Source organism: Nelumbo nucifera, chromosome 1, assembly GCF_055504915.1.
Source record: "Nelumbo nucifera cultivar China Antique chromosome 1, China Antique-T2T, whole genome shotgun sequence".
Taxonomy (NCBI): Eukaryota; Viridiplantae; Streptophyta; class Magnoliopsida; order Proteales; family Nelumbonaceae; genus Nelumbo; species Nelumbo nucifera.
In genome coordinates, this window is record NC_142649.1 from 131,720,006 (window position 1) to 131,737,912 (window position 17,907).

Below are 17,907 nucleotides of genomic sequence, written 5' to 3' on the forward strand. Positions count from 1 at the left end.
GCCTCTTAACAAGCTCTGCTACAATTTCTTCAAGTTTGCTCCCTAGAAAATCTCCAATCGTCAACCTCCTAATCCCAATAGGCTTTGCAAAAAGGTAACAACAGACATCACTCGTCCATTGTGGAAACTATTGTAGAGGAAGGCATAGAAGGCCTTGAGCTTCCCGCTTTGATAGAGCCCCTCAAGAAATCCCTTCAAGGCCCCCTTGTCGTGTTGATGTCTGTTGATGCCAGTGAGTCAATTTAATAGCAGAACCAGTCCATTCCCTTAATAGGGAACGGAGTCCAACCTCCCCTTGCCCAAACCAAAAAGGGAATTTTAGACCAATAAAGGGTATTCTATGAATTTTTTAACAATATATTTGCCACGTGATGTTACATGTGAATCGTTTATGATGAAGAATTGACAGTAGGGAAGGTCTTAAACAATTGCTAGAAACAGCAAGGATACTTCAAGACAATATATAAATAGTAAGGGTAGTTTAAGAAATTTGCCCAATTTTTAAATATAAAAATGTTTTAAATATATGTTGATATAAATGATATTGTGTGTGTGTGTGTCTATATATATTCCTTCTATGAATAAATACCTGACGAGGATAGAGAAAATTGTCATCCTTATATGAATTTCATATCTTTAAAGTTTGAACGGCTACCATTGAAGTTTCTAATCCAATAACAACAACAACAATAATAATAATAATACAAAAAAGGCAATCGCACACATCTACACCAAAGCCCACATACACAGAGTATCAATATAACCATATAAGGTAAATTGGACATTAGTACCTTGTACTTTGGGAACAATCTCATTTTAGTACCTGAACTTTGAAACTTGCCATGGAGTACCTCATTTGTAATGGAACATTCAATCATTGTGACAAGGTCCACATACAAAGAGTATTAATATAACCATATAAGGTAGATTGCATATTGGTACCTTGTACTTTGGAGCGATCACACTTTAGTACCTGAACTTTCGAAAATTACTCCTTCGGTTTAGCACCATTAACAAATGCTAAAATGGGTAGTAAAAATACCAAAACTACTCTTTGTTGTCATGAACAATCAACTACATCAAGAGAACCAACAAAACTCCCCCATTCTCTATTCTTTCATGGCATATAGGGGTGGCCACAAGCCGACCTTCTCACGAGCTGTTTGATCTCGACTCGGCTCGGTCTAAACCGAGCTTCGAGCCAAACTCGAGCCTAATATATAGGCTCATTTTCTAATTTATTCAAGCTCAAGCTTAATAAAGCTCGGCTAGTGACGCTCGTGAGCCTATATCACCTTGGCTACTGAGGGAGACCTTGGCTCGACACCTCAACAACTAAGGGAGACCTTAGTTCGGCATCTCAGCTGCTAGGGAAACCTCAGCTCGGCACTTCAAATACTGAGGAATACCTCGGCTTGGCACTTCAATTGCTAGGGAGACCTCAGCGTAGCACTTCAGCAGCTAAGGGAGACCTGCAATCAAAGGTAGCCAAGCTTGAACTTCCGAGATTTTGACTCAAGCCGAGCTCGAGCTCAAGTCTATAATTCGAATCAAGCTCGAGCTCAAGCTTGAGCTTGATAGTTTATGAGCGAACCAAGCTTGAATAGCCAGATATTTGGCTCGGCTTGAGTCCACCCCTAATGGCATATGATACAAGTCCATACACAACAAATTATTAATACATTTTTTTGAGAAGGAACCTTTTTTACCAAAAAGGTGTATTTCATTCAAAATGCTTAAAATACAAATCAAGTTAGTATAAGGAACATAAAAGAAAAAAGATTAAAAAAAAAGAAAGAACAAGTATAGATCAAATTATTAAGGTATCTACAAAATGGCACAAATAGAGTAGGCACGACAAAAAGGTGGAACATAATCCTCCAATAGAGAACAACTCAACAATCCAACTCTTGCATTCTAGACAAAATTCAAGTCTCCAACACATTGACCATACATGGTTTTAGAGAATAGAATTGCCAAGGCAAATGCCAAGTATTGGCAATAAAGCTTAAATCATCAAATCAAACATGGAGCAAGAAGTGGCCCATTGCCAATGAAGCACCACTTCAACCATATTTGTTTCCTACACTAATAACTTCAACCATAATTCTTCTAATAACCAATGTTTTAAAAACTGACCCAGAGAATGAATTGTTTTTGCCTCCAAGTCGTGGGTCAACGGTTCGACTGGCTGGGTCGAACAGTTTAGAGCGTGCCACATCAACACATATATGTATTAAGTATGTATATTTATATACATATATATGTATTTATATATCTCTATAAATATATACTAATATATATATTAGCAATAAATATGTATAAATATGTTTTAGATATGTTATATGTATTAATTTGTATTTAATTTATGTTTTTTAATACAATTTTTTATTTATAAAAATTATTAAAAATTGCAATTCGAGGCTAAAAATGTTTTTTTTTTCACGAAAATAGTGGGGCAAGGCACCTACAACACATTGGGGGTGCATAGATATCAAAAAGTTACCCAAAATAAAAAAACACCCTAATCGGACATCGGAGTACAAAGTTATGGCCTCCGAAAGTTTTTCATGCATTTAGTGTGCAACTTGCGACCCAGTCTCTGGGTTGAATGGGTCAATGGTCAAATCGGTCGTGTCGAATGGTTCTTGACCAAACAACGGTTTTTGGCTGTCTAATGGGTCTTGATGAACCGGACCTAGAATCTTGGTCGGGTGACGGTTCGACCAGCTGGATCAATGGCAGGTTGAAAACATTGCTTCCAGCAACGCCCCCTACAACTTTCACATATGCACTTTTTTGTTTTAATTATATAGTGATAGGAGTGGGAAGATTTAGGAAGCTCAGAACATGAGGAGGGAAGAAGAAGAAGAAGAAGAAGAAGAAGAAGAAGAAGTGGAAGAGAGAAAATAATAGTGTGTGTGTGTGTGTGTGTATGTGTTGGAGAGATAGAGAGAGGAAGAGGAAGAGGAAGCGGTGATGATGGTGGGTTTGCGGCTATGTTCACCATTTCTCTTGCCTACGGTTCAGTCTCAAGGAAGAAGACAATGAATGGTGTTTTCAAGGAGATGGTTTTTGCTTATGTGAAGGCTAATTTTAGAATTTTGTATCATTTCAAATTGCATACAACATCACGTGTGTCAAATAACTAACGAAATGCTGATAGATTGTAATGGCACCTCTCAAAATTCGGTTACTAAAGTGTAACCACTCCCTAAGTACAAGGTACTAATATGCAATTTACCCTTGATAAAATGAGGGTAGTTTGGTCAACATGAGCATGCATATCCATCTTAGAAGTTCTACACCTTTGTTTGTGCATGGTGGGGTAGGAAGTTCTTCCTATTATATCAACATCCATTCGCTACCCAATCCACCCCATTTGTTGTCAATTGAATCAACCTAAACCAAATAGCAATAAAAGAAATAAAAGGATTATGATTGATAGTTTGAAGAGATGACTATAAGTCTATACCATGTTTGTTGGCAGCTATGAGTCTTGATTTTCTGCCAACAAAACACATTCCAACACCCTATCAACATGAGACAATACACATCTCTTACATACTAGGTCCCAATCTTATGGTAAGATGTGTGGTGTCAGATCATGTTGGTAGGGTGTTGGAATGTACTTCATTGGCAAGGGATCCCAACTCGCCATTTGGAACTCACCACACAAATTGTACATTTGTACTCGAACCTTATCCCATTCTCATCAATCAAATTTCTAATCGAATGACCACTACGGGGTTGCAAGCTGGGCCAGGGCCAGGTTATCCTGAATCCAACCCCGAAAATTAAGGGTGGGTTGAAGTTCTAGTTAGAGTTAGGGTAGATGCCATTGACAAATTTGACTAAACCTCTCATTTTTGCATGCAAAAATATTATATAAATATGTATTTGTGCATGTAAGTATTCATGTATATGTGTTAGTGTTACTATTCATGTATTGTATGTACATGTAATTATGCATGTATGTATGTGATGTGTATTTATTGCAACTATTTGTGCATGTATGTGATGTGTACATGTAATTATGCATGTATGTATTTGTGCATGTAATTATGCATGTATGTATGTGTGTGTGTGTATTTATTGCAACTATTTATTTATATATGTGATGTAGGAACATTCAGTTCCCCGAATACGGGGCTGACGCGTGCTAAATGACGGGCAGCAGCATGTGGTTGCCATAAGGACGCGCGGACCCCTTCGGTATGAACCGGATGGGCCCAATCACAGAGCGCCGCGTGTCCTCTGCTGGAACAACTCGTGAGCCCTCATACGGCTCGCATCTGGGCCATCTAAACCCAACCACTCCCAGGCAGCTCCGACTATAAATGCAAGGCACCTCCCACAAGGTAAAGGATCCAGAACTTTTGAGATCTGTCATATCCTCTCCTCTAAGGACTTAGTGCTATCGATGACCTCGTCTGGACCCCTCGGCTCCAAACTTACTACTTACCTCGTGCAGACACTAACTTGACCGTCAAAGTCCTTGCCTTGGCTTTCCCCCCAAGGCCACTGACACTCTCTTCCCTGTAGAGCAAATTCCAAGAACTCCTCCAGACCCCTTGTACACACAAGTGAGCAACTATATCTCGGTCTCCTCAAACGCCCATCTCAGTACTAGCCCTTGGCCTCTACAGTATCCGAGGGAACAATACGCCTCAGCGAACAAACCTCGACCTCGACACATCCTCTCCGGACCCTCAAGGCCTTCGGCCCTCCTTCGAAGCTCGGTAGTGAATTTACTTTGTTGCCCTCGACTAATCCGAGTATCAACAATTAGCACCATCTGTGGGAAGCATTGCTAAGACGATCCCCTAAAACACTCCAAGTTTAAGATCTCCTAAGCTTCGGACACCATGGTACGAAGAGCCAGGAACCCTCAGAACCTGGTCACTTATGAATAATTCCAGGTGGTCCTCGACCGTCTAGACTACCTCACACAGTGCGTGGAGCTAGTCTACCCCCAGGCAGGAGGTCCCCCTCGAGGCGATCATCCCGCCTGGGTGTCAGAACAAAACCGAAGCGAGCATGTCGAACCTCCAGCCCTTGGCCTAGACGACCCCCAATGGGTCCCCGTAGAGTCTGGTAGCAGCCGGCCCGCCATCCCACCACGGAGGAATGTGAGACCTCCCAGACGAAGGGAGGAAGAGCTAGTGTAGAGCGAAGACAGTCACTAGCCCTTGGAACAGCACCATCGCCGCAGGAGGGAGAACCCTCGGGATGAAGGCAGGCACCTTGGCCGTCGTAGCGCCCACTCAAGGGTCCCCTGCCAGTCTCGGACCACCACGACATCCTGAATGACTGTCGTGCCAGACAGGAGGTGCTCGGTCCTGCCTTGTAGTACTCTGGAGTTTGTGCCGACCTCCGCCAAGATCATGAAGACAAAGACAGGGAGCAGGCTCTACTTGACCCTTGGATTGCGGAACTACGAGTTAAGCTCGGGGCAGTTAGGGATGAGCTCCATCAAGTTCGGGAGAGCCAAACTAATGCCTCGATAGGCCAGTGCAACCCGACGGGGAGGATGAACGCCTTCACCCTGGACATCATCTCTGAGCCTCTCCCCCAGCACTTCAAAGCCCCCACGCTGGAGATTTACGATGGGAAATCAGACCCTAATGACCACCTGGAAAGTTTCAGAGCGCTCATGATACTCTATGGGTATTCTGACGCCTTGACGTGTCGGACTTTCCTAGCCACTTTCAGGGGGGCTACCCGTCGTTGGTTCTCTTGTCTCCCACCTCGGTTGATCAGCTCATGGGAGCAGTTTTCCAACATGTTCTTTACTCGCTTCATCAGCAATAGACGATGCCAGAAGAGCGTGGTCTCGCTAATGTCCATCAAGTAGAAGTAGGGAGAGAGCCTACGGTCCTATATCAACCGCTTTAGAAAAGAATAACTCGAGGTCCATGACCTCGACCCCATGGTCTATGCACGTTGTTATCAATGGGCTCCGCCTCGGCTCGGCCCTGAAGTGTTCGGTCACCAAAACCTCACAGAAGACCAAGATGGAGTTCCTTAAAAAAACCCAAAAGTACATCGCGACCGAGGAGGCTTCGGTTGGAGATCACCAAGAACGGGAAGCTGAGCACAACAACGAACCCCCAGAGAAGAAAAGGAAAAGCGAAGACCTCAACAACAACAACAAGGACAATAAGAAGCCACCAGCTTCGGCCCTAGCTTAAAACCAGTATATGCCACTCAACTCCACCCGAACCTAGATCTTAATACAGGTCGATGAGGAGAAATTCATGAAGTGGCCTGAAAAGATGAAGATGAACCCCAAGAGGGGGAATCCAAAGAAGTGCAGCAAGTACCACCGCGGCACTGGCCATGACACAGAGGATTGTTATGATTTCAAGAATGAGATAGAGTCCCTCATCCGTCGTGGCCATCTCAAACAATACGTCGGTGGTGAGGATGGCACCTCATCCTCCCAGTAGCAGCAGCAACAACAACAACAACACCAGCAAGTAGTCGGCGTCGTCAACTGAAACAATGGTAGGATACATCTAATGGACGCCAAAAAGGTTGCGTAATGGGTGGGCAAATTTCAAAAGTTTTTCAACTTTCTTCCAACTGAGAATCGTATTCCCTAAAAGAGAATACAATATTCAATGATCCTACTTGAACCATAATCGAACCAGATCTGAACCAAAAAGAAAAGGGAGGAATTATACTTGATCCAGAGAAACAGTATCTCCCAAAGTTGGTGTTCACGCCCAAAGAAGACAGAAAGATCTGCTCCTACTGAAGATGACACTGTTGTAGGTGGAACGGAACCAACAGAGTGCGTCCAACACACTGGATCCTTCGCAAGAATCCTCTGGAAACTCTGAGCACCAAATCTTTTTCAGTCTTTTCTGCAAGACTGATGTCAAGAATTGATTTCTTGATTTCTTTCTTCTGCAAAGATCAAATCTTTCCAGAAGGAATGGCGGCGACTGGAGGAGAACTCCTGGGACGAAGATGGCTGAATCGCAGTTAGCAGTTTGGCCAATACAGCTTTTCTCACAAGAGTGGGCTTTTGCAGTTTTAACCATTTAAAACTGGGCTTTACAGGTGGGCCGAATTAATCCCTGTAATTGAACATCAGATTTGGAATAGAAAGTGTGAGAAGAATGGACTGAAAACAGTCCCCTTCGAACCCTAGATTCGGTCCAAACAGTTTTGGTCCAATCTAGTCCGAAATGGTCTGAAATTGATTTTCAATTCAAGAATTAATTCATAAAAGATCTGAAATTAATAATCTTGATTTTAAGCAATCACAAATCAACTATGGACTGTTCGCACCACCTGCAAAATAGAGGTTAATCACTAGGGTTGCAGTTTCACAAACTGCAAATCGCAAAAAGCGATTTCTCCATCTGCAAATCTCCAGCGCCGCCTTCTTCTTCCTTCTTCTTCAATCAAGAAAATAAAAAACAGAAATCCCATTTCTATTAATTTATTACATTCTTGATCAAATCCTATACATTCAGTCTAGAAAAACAAAAAAAAATTATTTACAGACCGAATTGAATAAAATAAATGAATAAAAAGGAAAAAGGGAGTGCAGACCATCTGCGCCAAATCTGCATTGCGATCTCTAGGTTCGAACAGTCCATTAAATCAAAACAAATAAAGAACAGTTCTAAATAAATTTTGGATTTAACAAAAAATAATTTCAGATCAATCGCCCTTAACAAGAAACAGTTTCTTGAAAAAAAAAGAAAACAATCTGCACAAATCTTGACAGAACATCTTCTGTTCTTCTACGCAGGTTCAAATCTGATTTTCTTTTGGTTCAAGATTCGAACCTAGGGCTCTGATACCATTGAAAGAATGGTAGGATCCATCTAATGGACGCCAAAAAGGTTGCGGAATGGGTGGGCGAATTTCAAAAATTTTCCTACCTTCTTCCAACTGAGAATCGTATTCCCTAAAATAGAATACAATTTTCAAGGATCCTACTTGAACCATAATCGAACCAGATCTGAACCAAAAAGAAAAGGGAGGAGTTATACCTAATCCAGAGAAGCAGTATCTCCCAAAGTTGGTGTTCACGCCCAAAGAGGACACCAAGATCCGCTCCTGTTAAAGATGACACAGCTGTATGTGGAACAGAACCAACAGAGTGCGTCCTACACACTAGATCCTTCGCAAGAATCCTCTAGAAAGTCTGAGCACCGAATCTTTTTCAGTCTTTTCTGCAAGACTGATGTCAAGAATTGATTTCTTGATTTCTTTCTTCTGCAAAGATCAAATCTTGCCAGAAGGAATGACGGCGATTGGAGGAGAACTCCTGGGACGAAGATGGCTGAATTGTTTCTCTTCTCTCTGCAGTGTGAATGAGATCTAATCTTAATTCGCAGATTGCTTTCTTGCTTACGACCCTTGGTTCAAAATCTGATATATTTCTCTTCTTTCTGATTTCTCCTCTTTTCATCTTGATTAAGAAACCTCCTAATTAGGAGTTATCCCAATCCAAATCAGTATTTGGATAGGGGATGATATTAATCCTATCTGCAGATTAAGTTAGCTTACTCCAAATTTTATTAGGAGTTTACCAAATTCAAATTTGATTTGAATTTGGTCTCCCAGAGTGGATAAAGTTAAAGGCCCAATCCTTTTGCTAACATTAATCTCGGATCCACCCCATAGATGGATGATCATATCAACCCAACTCGAAATGGGCTTTTGGACCATTAAATATTCAGTGCTTAACTAGTTTCCAATCTGTTGCCCAGTTGGGCTTCTTTGTATGGCGTGGGACCCAAGCATTGATCTACACACCAGCCACATGGGTTCAACCCAGCCTTTATTACAAGGCCCAGCCGAATTCACTGAAAGAGCTCAGTGAACCCCTGAGCCCATCACATGGACCCTATGGGCCCAACACTTACATTAAGTGGTCCCTGGGCCAAGCCATCTTATAAAAACCCAGGGATTGTGGGCAGGTGCAAAATTAGCCCATCAGGTACTATCATAAATGGTCTTACACTTAACCTCTCAGCACTTAATGATCAAGCACTGCTCGACAAGAGAAGACCTCTCCCTCGGCTGCAAGGAACTGTGTCGCATTTTCTACTCACATGGATACTGGGAATTAAAACCATTTGCAAACATTTTGAAACCGTACATATATATGTCATATATAAATTTTGCAAAAAAAAATTCCAACGATTGAAATCAGCTGCCGGCAGTTTGGTTTCCTTCAGAGAGAGTGCATTCCGATCATTACCTTTGTTCGACAAAGGGGCTGATCCTATCACTATGATTACCCACTCAGATGAATTCTCAGACTGCCCCAACATGCCTATGTTTTGATCCCCGCTAAAGATCTCACTGATTGGCATATCAATGACAGCCTGATCCGACACCTAATGAAGTGTCATAATCGAGTCTAGGGGTCAGGTGTAACTTTCCAGTTTTGCCCATCTGTCTCCAAGGTCCAAGGCAATACTGGAAATCTGGTCCGGTTCAAGGATTCAAGTAATCCCATACTGCTTTGGGTCTTACCCTGGTGGCCGAGACAGGCCATCCCAACACTTGGTGGCACACCAGTGTCAGCCTTGGCAGGATAAATCTCCCCAGACTTATCCAATGGTTGTGAACATTTAAAACTAACACAAGTCTCTATAAGTGTCCAGTTTTAGGGTCTTACACAGAATTATACCAAACAACATGAATCAAACATGTACTTTATTTATTTTCATTAAATGTCAAAAGTACATCAAATCGGATTGAAGGTAAGGGCATACAAAACTGTACAGAGAAACAGTATCTCCCAATGGAGGTGTTCACACCCAAGGTAGGAACCAAAAACTGCCCCCAATAAAGATGACGCAGTGTAGGATGGAACAGAATCAGCAGTGTTCTTCCAAAAGAACCGAACCCTTCACAAGAATTCGCTGGAGGCAGTGAGTACACCTTCAGATCAGCCTTTCTCCAAAGACTAATATCAAGATCCAATCTTGATCGCTCCTGCCAGAAAGAGGAGATCGAACTGGCAGTAATGGCGGCGGCAGGAAGGAGGCGGCACGGAGAAAAACAACTCAGTCTCACTAGGTGCTGTGTTCTCTTTCTGTTTTGAATGTGATTGATCTTCTATAGCTACCGCCCCCTGTCCTTTCATAACCTTAAAGGGATCAGCTCCTAATCCCATTAGGAGTTGCTGATCCAAATCATATTTGGATCTGAATTCCCTTTAAGTGATAATGATAGACCCTTATCTTATCTGCAGATTAGATCAGCCTTCTTGTAATCTGATTAGGAGGTTTCCAGATCTGAATCTGTATTCATATTAGATCAGCCTTCTCCTATCCTATCTGCTAATCTAATCTCATATTCGCCCCTTTTTAACTGATCAAATCAGTCCAGTTCAAAATGGGCTTTAGGCCCATTAGTAGTATTTTTTTCACTTAGCCTTCCAAACTACTGCCCAGTTGGGTTTCCTTGTATGGTGTGGGACCCAAGCATTGATCTACACATCAGCCACAAAGGTTCGGCCTAGCCGAATTCACTGGAAAGCCCAATGAACCCCCTGAGCCCATCGCATGGACTCTATGGGCCCATCAGTTATACTAAGTGGTTCCTGGGCCAAGCCACCTTGTAACAGCCAGGGGCTGTGGGTAGATGCAAGATTAACCCATCAGGTATTACCCTCAATGGTCTTACACTTAACCTCTCAGCCCATAATGATCTTACACTACCTGACAGGAGAGGACCTCTCCCTCGGTTGGAAGGAACAATGTTGCACTCTCTACTCACATGGATCCTGTGATTTAAAACCTTTTGCAAACAATTTGAAACCGTAACATATATATATTTTTATATCCGCATATAAAATATATTTTGCAAAACAAATCTCAACGATTGAAATCGACTGCCGGCAGTCTTGGTTTCCATCAGAGAGAGTGCATCCCCGATCATTACCTTTGTTCGACGAAGGGGCTGATCCTATCACTATGATCACCCACTCAGATGAATTCTCAGATTGTCCCAACATACCTAGGTTTTGACCCCTGCTAAGGATCTCACTGATTGACATATCAAAAGCAGCCCAATCTGACACCTAGTGCAGTATCATAATCGAGTGTAGGGGTCAGGTGTAACTTTCCAGTTTTTCCCACTAATCTCCAAGGTCCAGGGCAATACTGGAAATCTGGTCCGATTCAGGGTTTCAAGTAAACCTACACTGCATGTGCTTTGGGTCTCACCCTGGTAGCTGAAACAAGCCACCCCAACACTTGGAAGCACACCAGTGTCAGCCTTAGCAGGAAAAATCTCCTCAGACTTATCCAACTGCTGTGAACATTCTAAACTAACACGAGTCTCATATGTGTCCAGTTTAAGGGTATTAAACAGAAACACACCACAAAACATGAATCAAATATGCACTTTATTCATTTACAATAAATGTCATAAGTACATCAATCTGATTGGAGCTAAGGGCATACAATTGTCTAACACTGCCTTCGTTGCCCATCCATGGCACGACACTCGACACTCAGCCTCGGGGAGACAAAACGATGCTGGTTGAACCGACGGGTCCGCTCGCCGCAACCCACCGGTTCAAACCCCTTGACCCAACGAACTCGCAGACCGGCTCACTCAGAGCATCCGTCCCGCCTATGGAAGACTTGTCACACATGCCCCATACGGAGGGCGGCCCTGATGCAGCAACCCACTCGGGCACGAGGCATGGACTTGGCTTCTCCAAACCCACTTGCATGGACTTCCCAGTTGGAGCTGAGGCCCTAACAGCTTCGCCACTCCACTGCAGGGTACACACCTTGTGAGATGAAGCCAATGGCACCTACCAATGTTAGCACTCCCTTCAACCGAAGTCAAAGCCCTATCCAGGCCCCCGCCTCGGCCTCGGGAGCGGGGGGCAAGTGATGTAAGCACATTTGGCTCTCCCAATACGGGGCTGATGCGTGTCAGACGATGGGCGGCAGCAGGGGTCGCCATAAGGACATGCGGACCCTTTCGGTATGAACCGGACAGGCCCAATCACAGGGCACTGCGTGTCCTCCGTTGGAACATCTCACGAACCCTTGTACGGCTCGCATCTGGGCCATTCGAGCCCAACCACTCCGAGGCAGTTCCGACTATAAATGCAAGGCACCTCCCACAAGGTAAAGGATCCAGAACTTTTGAGGTCTCTCATATCCTCTCCTTTGAGGACTTAGTGCTATTGGTGACCTCGTCTGGACCCCTCGGCTCCAGACTTACTACTTACCTCGCGCAGACACTAACTTGACCGTTGGAGTCCTTGCCTCGGGTTTCCCCCCAAGGCCTCTAACACTCTCTTCCTTGCAGAGCAACTTCCAAGAACTCCTCCAGACCCCTCGTACGCACAAGTGAGCAACTGTATCTCAGTCTCCTCGTACGCCCTTCTCAGTACTACCCCTCGGCCTCTACAATATCCGAGGGAACGATACACCTCGCCTTGACACATCCTCTCTGGACCCTTAAGGACTTCGGCCCTCCTTCGAAGCTCGAGAGTGAATTTACTTTGTTGCCCTCGGCTAATCCAATATCAACAATATGCATTTATCTTAGGGTTTGACTATGATAGTGAAAAGACATGATATCTAAAAAATTAGTGGCCAATCAACTTGTATGATAAACATGTTGACCAATCAATGGAATTCATCAAAATTTATAGGTGGGCTTTGATTGGTCACATTTCTTTTGGTACCGTGTCTTTCTATTTTCCCATTTATCTATTCATGCATGGATGAATGTCACGTGTCATAAAGTTTAAGTTTGAAATTTTTTTCTAAAACATGACAATTATGTTTTTTTTCACTTAATTGTTAGTATCTCATGTATTCCATCAATCGCAATGGTCGGACGAGCATATCCCTTTAGGCTCCATCAACATCGATACACTACACAACCCACCCTATTTTTTGCCGGTTGAATTCGCCCAAACTTAATAACAATCCACAAAGCTCATCATATAGAAGGCTGTGATCCGTAGTTTTAGGGGATGACTATAACCATGTGTGATTTCACCACCACAAATTGTATTCGAACTTGATTAGTATTGGCTCATTTAGGTTATATTTGGTTTGAAAGAAAAAGTAAGGAAAGGAAAAAAAGGTAGGAAAACCTTTACAAACATAGCTTTAAGGATGACAATTTTCCTCCATTTTCTCAATCTTTATAGGACCTGTCCTCAATGGAGTGGGGAATGTTGTTGATTTTTCTTCCAAAGGGAAGAGAATGTTGAAATTTTCATTCCTATTGGTAGAAACGGGGCGAGATTTAAAAAATATGGTTAAATATTTTTTAATATGATTGTAATTTTTAAATATTTTATTTTACTTTTTAAATAAAATAATAAACAAAAAATAAAATAATTGACATCATAAAAAAATTACAGGGAATGGGTATCCTCCTAGGGATGGGGATCTTCGTGAAGACAAGGATAGGGATAACCTTATCCCTGCTAGTAGGACATTCTCATTAATCAAAATTTGTATCAAATGACCATATGCAGTAGGGCTGCAACTTGGGCCAGGTTATCCTGAATCCAATCCCAACCTTATAATATTATCCAATTATATGTATAAATATGTATTTATGGACGTAAATACTTATGTATAACTATTGATGCATGTATTCATAATTATGCATTTATATATGTTTCTTTTTTTTTGTATACACACGTATGCATGTATGTTGCATATAAAAAAATTAAGTTTAGCAAATTTTTCTAAAACATGATAATTATATTATTTTAGACATAAATAATACTAATATTGACTTAATAAGAACCCTTCAAATCTAGGAAATAAGTACATTTGGCAAAATAAAATAAAGTATACTCACAACAAAAATTGTACCAACACATTATCAACATGATACGTGTCCACACATCTTAACTTGAAGACTTTAATGGGGTTCACCTTATCAACACATTATCAACATGATACAAAAATTGTACCATTAGAATGGGATTCGTCTTTTTGTGATGTATAGACATGGATCACGTTGGAACTTCTTGGAACTAATTACAAAGACCCCTTGTATGGGGTTAAGTGACAAAGATTCCCTTGCATTTTAATTTGTAGTAGAAACCCCCTAAACTTTAGCCGTTAGACAAATACCCCCCTCCACTAGCGTTCCATCAGTTAAATTCGAACAAAATTTTCTTTCAGTTGTTTAAAATTTTTTTAAGTCCCCAAACTATCCTTTCTTATTTGTTTGAACAGTGAAAAGACATCACCGACCAGATCACCATAGATTTTGATGACCACGGTGTCAATTGTCTAGTCCTCTTTAATTGGTAGTTTTTGTCCTAGAAACCCACATGACTGGTGATCTTGCTATTGTGCTAGCAAGATCGTCTTATTCTATTCATGTGGTTAACAGGTTGTGAATGTTGAGGGTGAGTGGTGATCGACACTGGAAGGGGGTAGAGGTGTAAGAAAAGGGAGAGGAAAAAATGGTGATTGGTAAGCAACAGACTAGGAAAGGGAATACAAGTTTAGATTAGGTTAGGGTTTAAGAGAAAATGGCAATGAAAATAGAATAAAGAAAGTTTAGGTGGGTATTTTGGTAATTTATTGCATTTTGTCACTAGACCGTGGTTATGGCTCTTATGGAGTAGACCTGAACATGGGTCGAGTAGCCTGATGGACCGGGCTGGCCTGTCCCGTTCTAACTTCTAAGTTGGGCTTGGAGCCTTTGACACTATTTTAGGCCTACAAGCTCGGATTCGGGCCTAAAACATCAGGCTTGGTCTTTTTTCGGGCCAAGCTTAGACTTTCTCAAAAAATCCTGAGCCTGACTTGATAATATATATTATATAATAAAAAAACATATTTTATTTTATAAAAAATATATACAATATTTTTTCTGTATCTTTTTTATATCTTTTCAAGTAATAGTTAGATCTTCTATTATTTTTGAGTTTTGAGGACTTTTAATATAAATAAAACACTTTTTATTGAATAAAAAAATTATGTTTTCAAATTTCTAGTTAAGCTTTGGCTTTAGGCTTTATATGAGGGTTGGGCTCAAGCCTAAATGTATTATGTTGATACATAGGCAAAAGCAGCCCGAAGTCGGCCCAACCCGACCCATGAACATGTTTACTAGGGAGTATTTGTCGCATGATAAAAATTCAAGGAGTCTTTGTCACTGATCCATAGTACAAGGGGTCTTTGTAATTTGCCCTTTTGTTGTAAGGGCAGTAGGAATAGGGGTGAGAAAATGGGTAGGTTGAATTAGGTTTTACCTAGAATCGAGTGGAACCAATATCGAACCAGCCTTGAACCGACCCTACCCAATCTGATATAGGGTAGGGTCTAGTTCCAAAAATTCCAAATTTTTGGAACCGACCCCACACAGACAGGTTCCAGGTCTAGAGATTTATCCTACCTAAACTGACCTTGGTTGTCCTTGATGGAACCTACCTTTGAACAAAACTTGCATTGAAATAAACCCCTAAATACTTTTGGGGAGATGAAGATTTGAACCAAAGAACTGATGATTAGAAAGGCCATGGTCTCACTTGACCATTGAATTATTTAAGTTATTTGATCATTTGTTTTCATTTTAATATTTCAATGTATACAATAAGTAATGTAAAAGATAATATTTATAAAGTGTAACTTTAAATTATAAATTTTGAACCATATAATGATAATCTATATATTAAGTTATACTCAATTTAATCAATAAAGATAATATAAGTTTTAAACTATATATTATATTTATCGACAACCAAGTTTTTAAAGAATACATTTTTTTTTTTGAACTGGGGAGAAATAATGAAAGAACAGATTCCAATAGTAGACCTTAAAACCGACCCTGAAACCACCGAGCCAGGATCAACTTTCATAGGGTAGGTTCAAACCGACCCCTATAACGTAGATTCCAAATTTTACCATATAAGCGAATCGACCTGACCGATACTCACCCCTAATCGGGAACTAAGCCCTACTTGAACCCAACTCGAAGTTTGAACCTAAGCCCAAACTTCAACCCAACCCGAAGTTTTAGGGCTGGGGTTCAACAATACGGGTTGAGTCAGGGTTGACCTCAACCAGGCCCGACTTGCACCCTAGTAGGCGGGGCAAGCTCCACAGGGTAGTGGTACTGGCGCAGTCTCATTAATTCTCAATTTCTCGTTCCGTTACTCCGAATCTGCCTCCCGAAGGGCGAGAGAAAGCTCAGTTCTACAGAAAAAAGAGGGCCAGAGCGAATAGCTAGCCAGGGTACACCTCACCCGTAATGGCCTCACCCGCCGCCTCATCCTCCGAAGAGGAGGACATGCCCGCCACCGCTGAATCGTCCGGCAAGGATTCGGGTTCCGATGCTGGAAACAACGACGACGACAGCGATGTTGCAGAAGTAGACGAGGAAGAGGAAGAAGATGTCGACGGAGAAGAAGTCGTTGAGGATGATGATGATGATGATGATGATGGTGGTGGTGGTGATGAAATAGAAAAAGCAGATGATTCCTCAGATTCGCCAATATCAGCTGATCAGGGCAAGAACGGTTAGTTATTACTTAATGTCTTATTAATTTTGGGCCTCTTAACCATCTTTTACCGTTCTTGAATTTTTCCTTTGTTCCACTATTTATAATTTAATATTCCCACTAGCTTCAGTCTTGTTGCATTTCTTGTATTAGTTATAAATCCTTACCTGGATGCTGGATATTTCAATAGGATGAAACTTTACTTGGATATTATTTACAAAAACTTTGTTTTTGGGACGCTGAAAAAAGAAGAAGAAGAAGAAGACAAGAAGAGAAAAGGGGGGGGGGGGGTGAAGCACTACGGAACCACCGGTGTTGGTGGATTATTTCAATCTATGTGGATGAGATTGTTCTACAGGAAGGGGCACTTTCGTATTACCGGGGTTCTCGTGGGATGTGCTTTATTGCTCAAAATATCGTATATTAACAATGTATCAAGTGGCAGATTAAAGTGAATATTGAATATCAAAAAGCGGGAGACTACATAGAGGATCTACTCTGGTGCACAAATATAATGAAGCAGCTTCCGACAGCACAAAAGAAGAGAAAGGCCTACATAGTATGATTGTAATGGAGCTATTACTAATTCTGACGGGTTTTTTTCTTGTAAATCCTTTCTACATTCGATGTTTGCCACACAATCTTCTCTTCATTTTCCAGTCAAAGAAATTTGGTGCCTTCCTATTCCCCCTAAAATCAGTGCTTTTTGTTGGGAAGTTTTTCATGGTTGTATTAATAACTTTGATGTACTTCAAAGGAAAAGACCAAATTGGTGCTTGTCCCCTAACTGGTGTGTCCTGTTTAAATTGAGTGGTGAGACTGCTTTTCACCTTCTTATATCTTGCCCTTTTGTCAGTTTTATTTGGAATTGGTTTACTTCCCTTTTTGAGTGCAAATGGTCTTCTCCTGACAGGGTGGAAGGTTTATTCAACCTTAATGGTATCAGTGGTAAGACAAGGAGGGGAAGGATTCTTTGGAGGTGTACTAGAGCAGCAATAGTTTGGATCATTTGGGAGGAAAAAAATGATAGAATATTTGCAAGTAAAGAAAAATGCAAGGAAGCTTTAGTTGAAACAATAACATTGAGCGTGGCACATTGGGTAAAAAGCTTGAAGCTGTTTTCAGCTTTTAAGGTTGAAGACTTTTTCAGGGTTTGGGGACTTATTCCTGCTTCATCATCTACGAGACGATAGTTTTTTGAGACTTGGTCCCCTCCAACAGATGGTTGAAAGAAGCTGAACTTTGATGGGAGTTGTGTGGGTAACCAGGCCCTTCAGGTATTGGGGGGGGGGCATCAGAGATGAAAATGGATTCATTATTGCTCTGTACTCTGGTCCTGTGGAGGAGGGTGATGTGGTAAGGGCAGAGTTTCTAGCTGCAGCATATGGGGTTGAGAAGGCTAAAGAGTTGGG

The 17,907-nt window shown here is 41.6% G+C and overlaps 1 protein-coding gene across 2 annotated transcripts in view; it reads left to right on the forward strand.

Moving 5' to 3' along the window:
* Window positions 1–16,099: 16,099 nt before the first annotated feature.
* LOC104608175 (protein FRIGIDA-ESSENTIAL 1) overlaps window positions 16,100–17,907 on the forward strand; it is a 51,195-nt gene continuing 49,387 nt past the window's right edge. For both annotated transcript variants that reach the window (XM_010274075.3, XM_010274077.3), the window contains exon 1: window positions 16,100–16,513. In XM_010274075.3, the coding sequence (XP_010272377.1) occupies window positions 16,246–16,513 (268 nt within the window). In that variant the 5' untranslated portion in view covers window positions 16,100–16,245. The remainder of the gene's footprint in view (window positions 16,514–17,907) is intronic.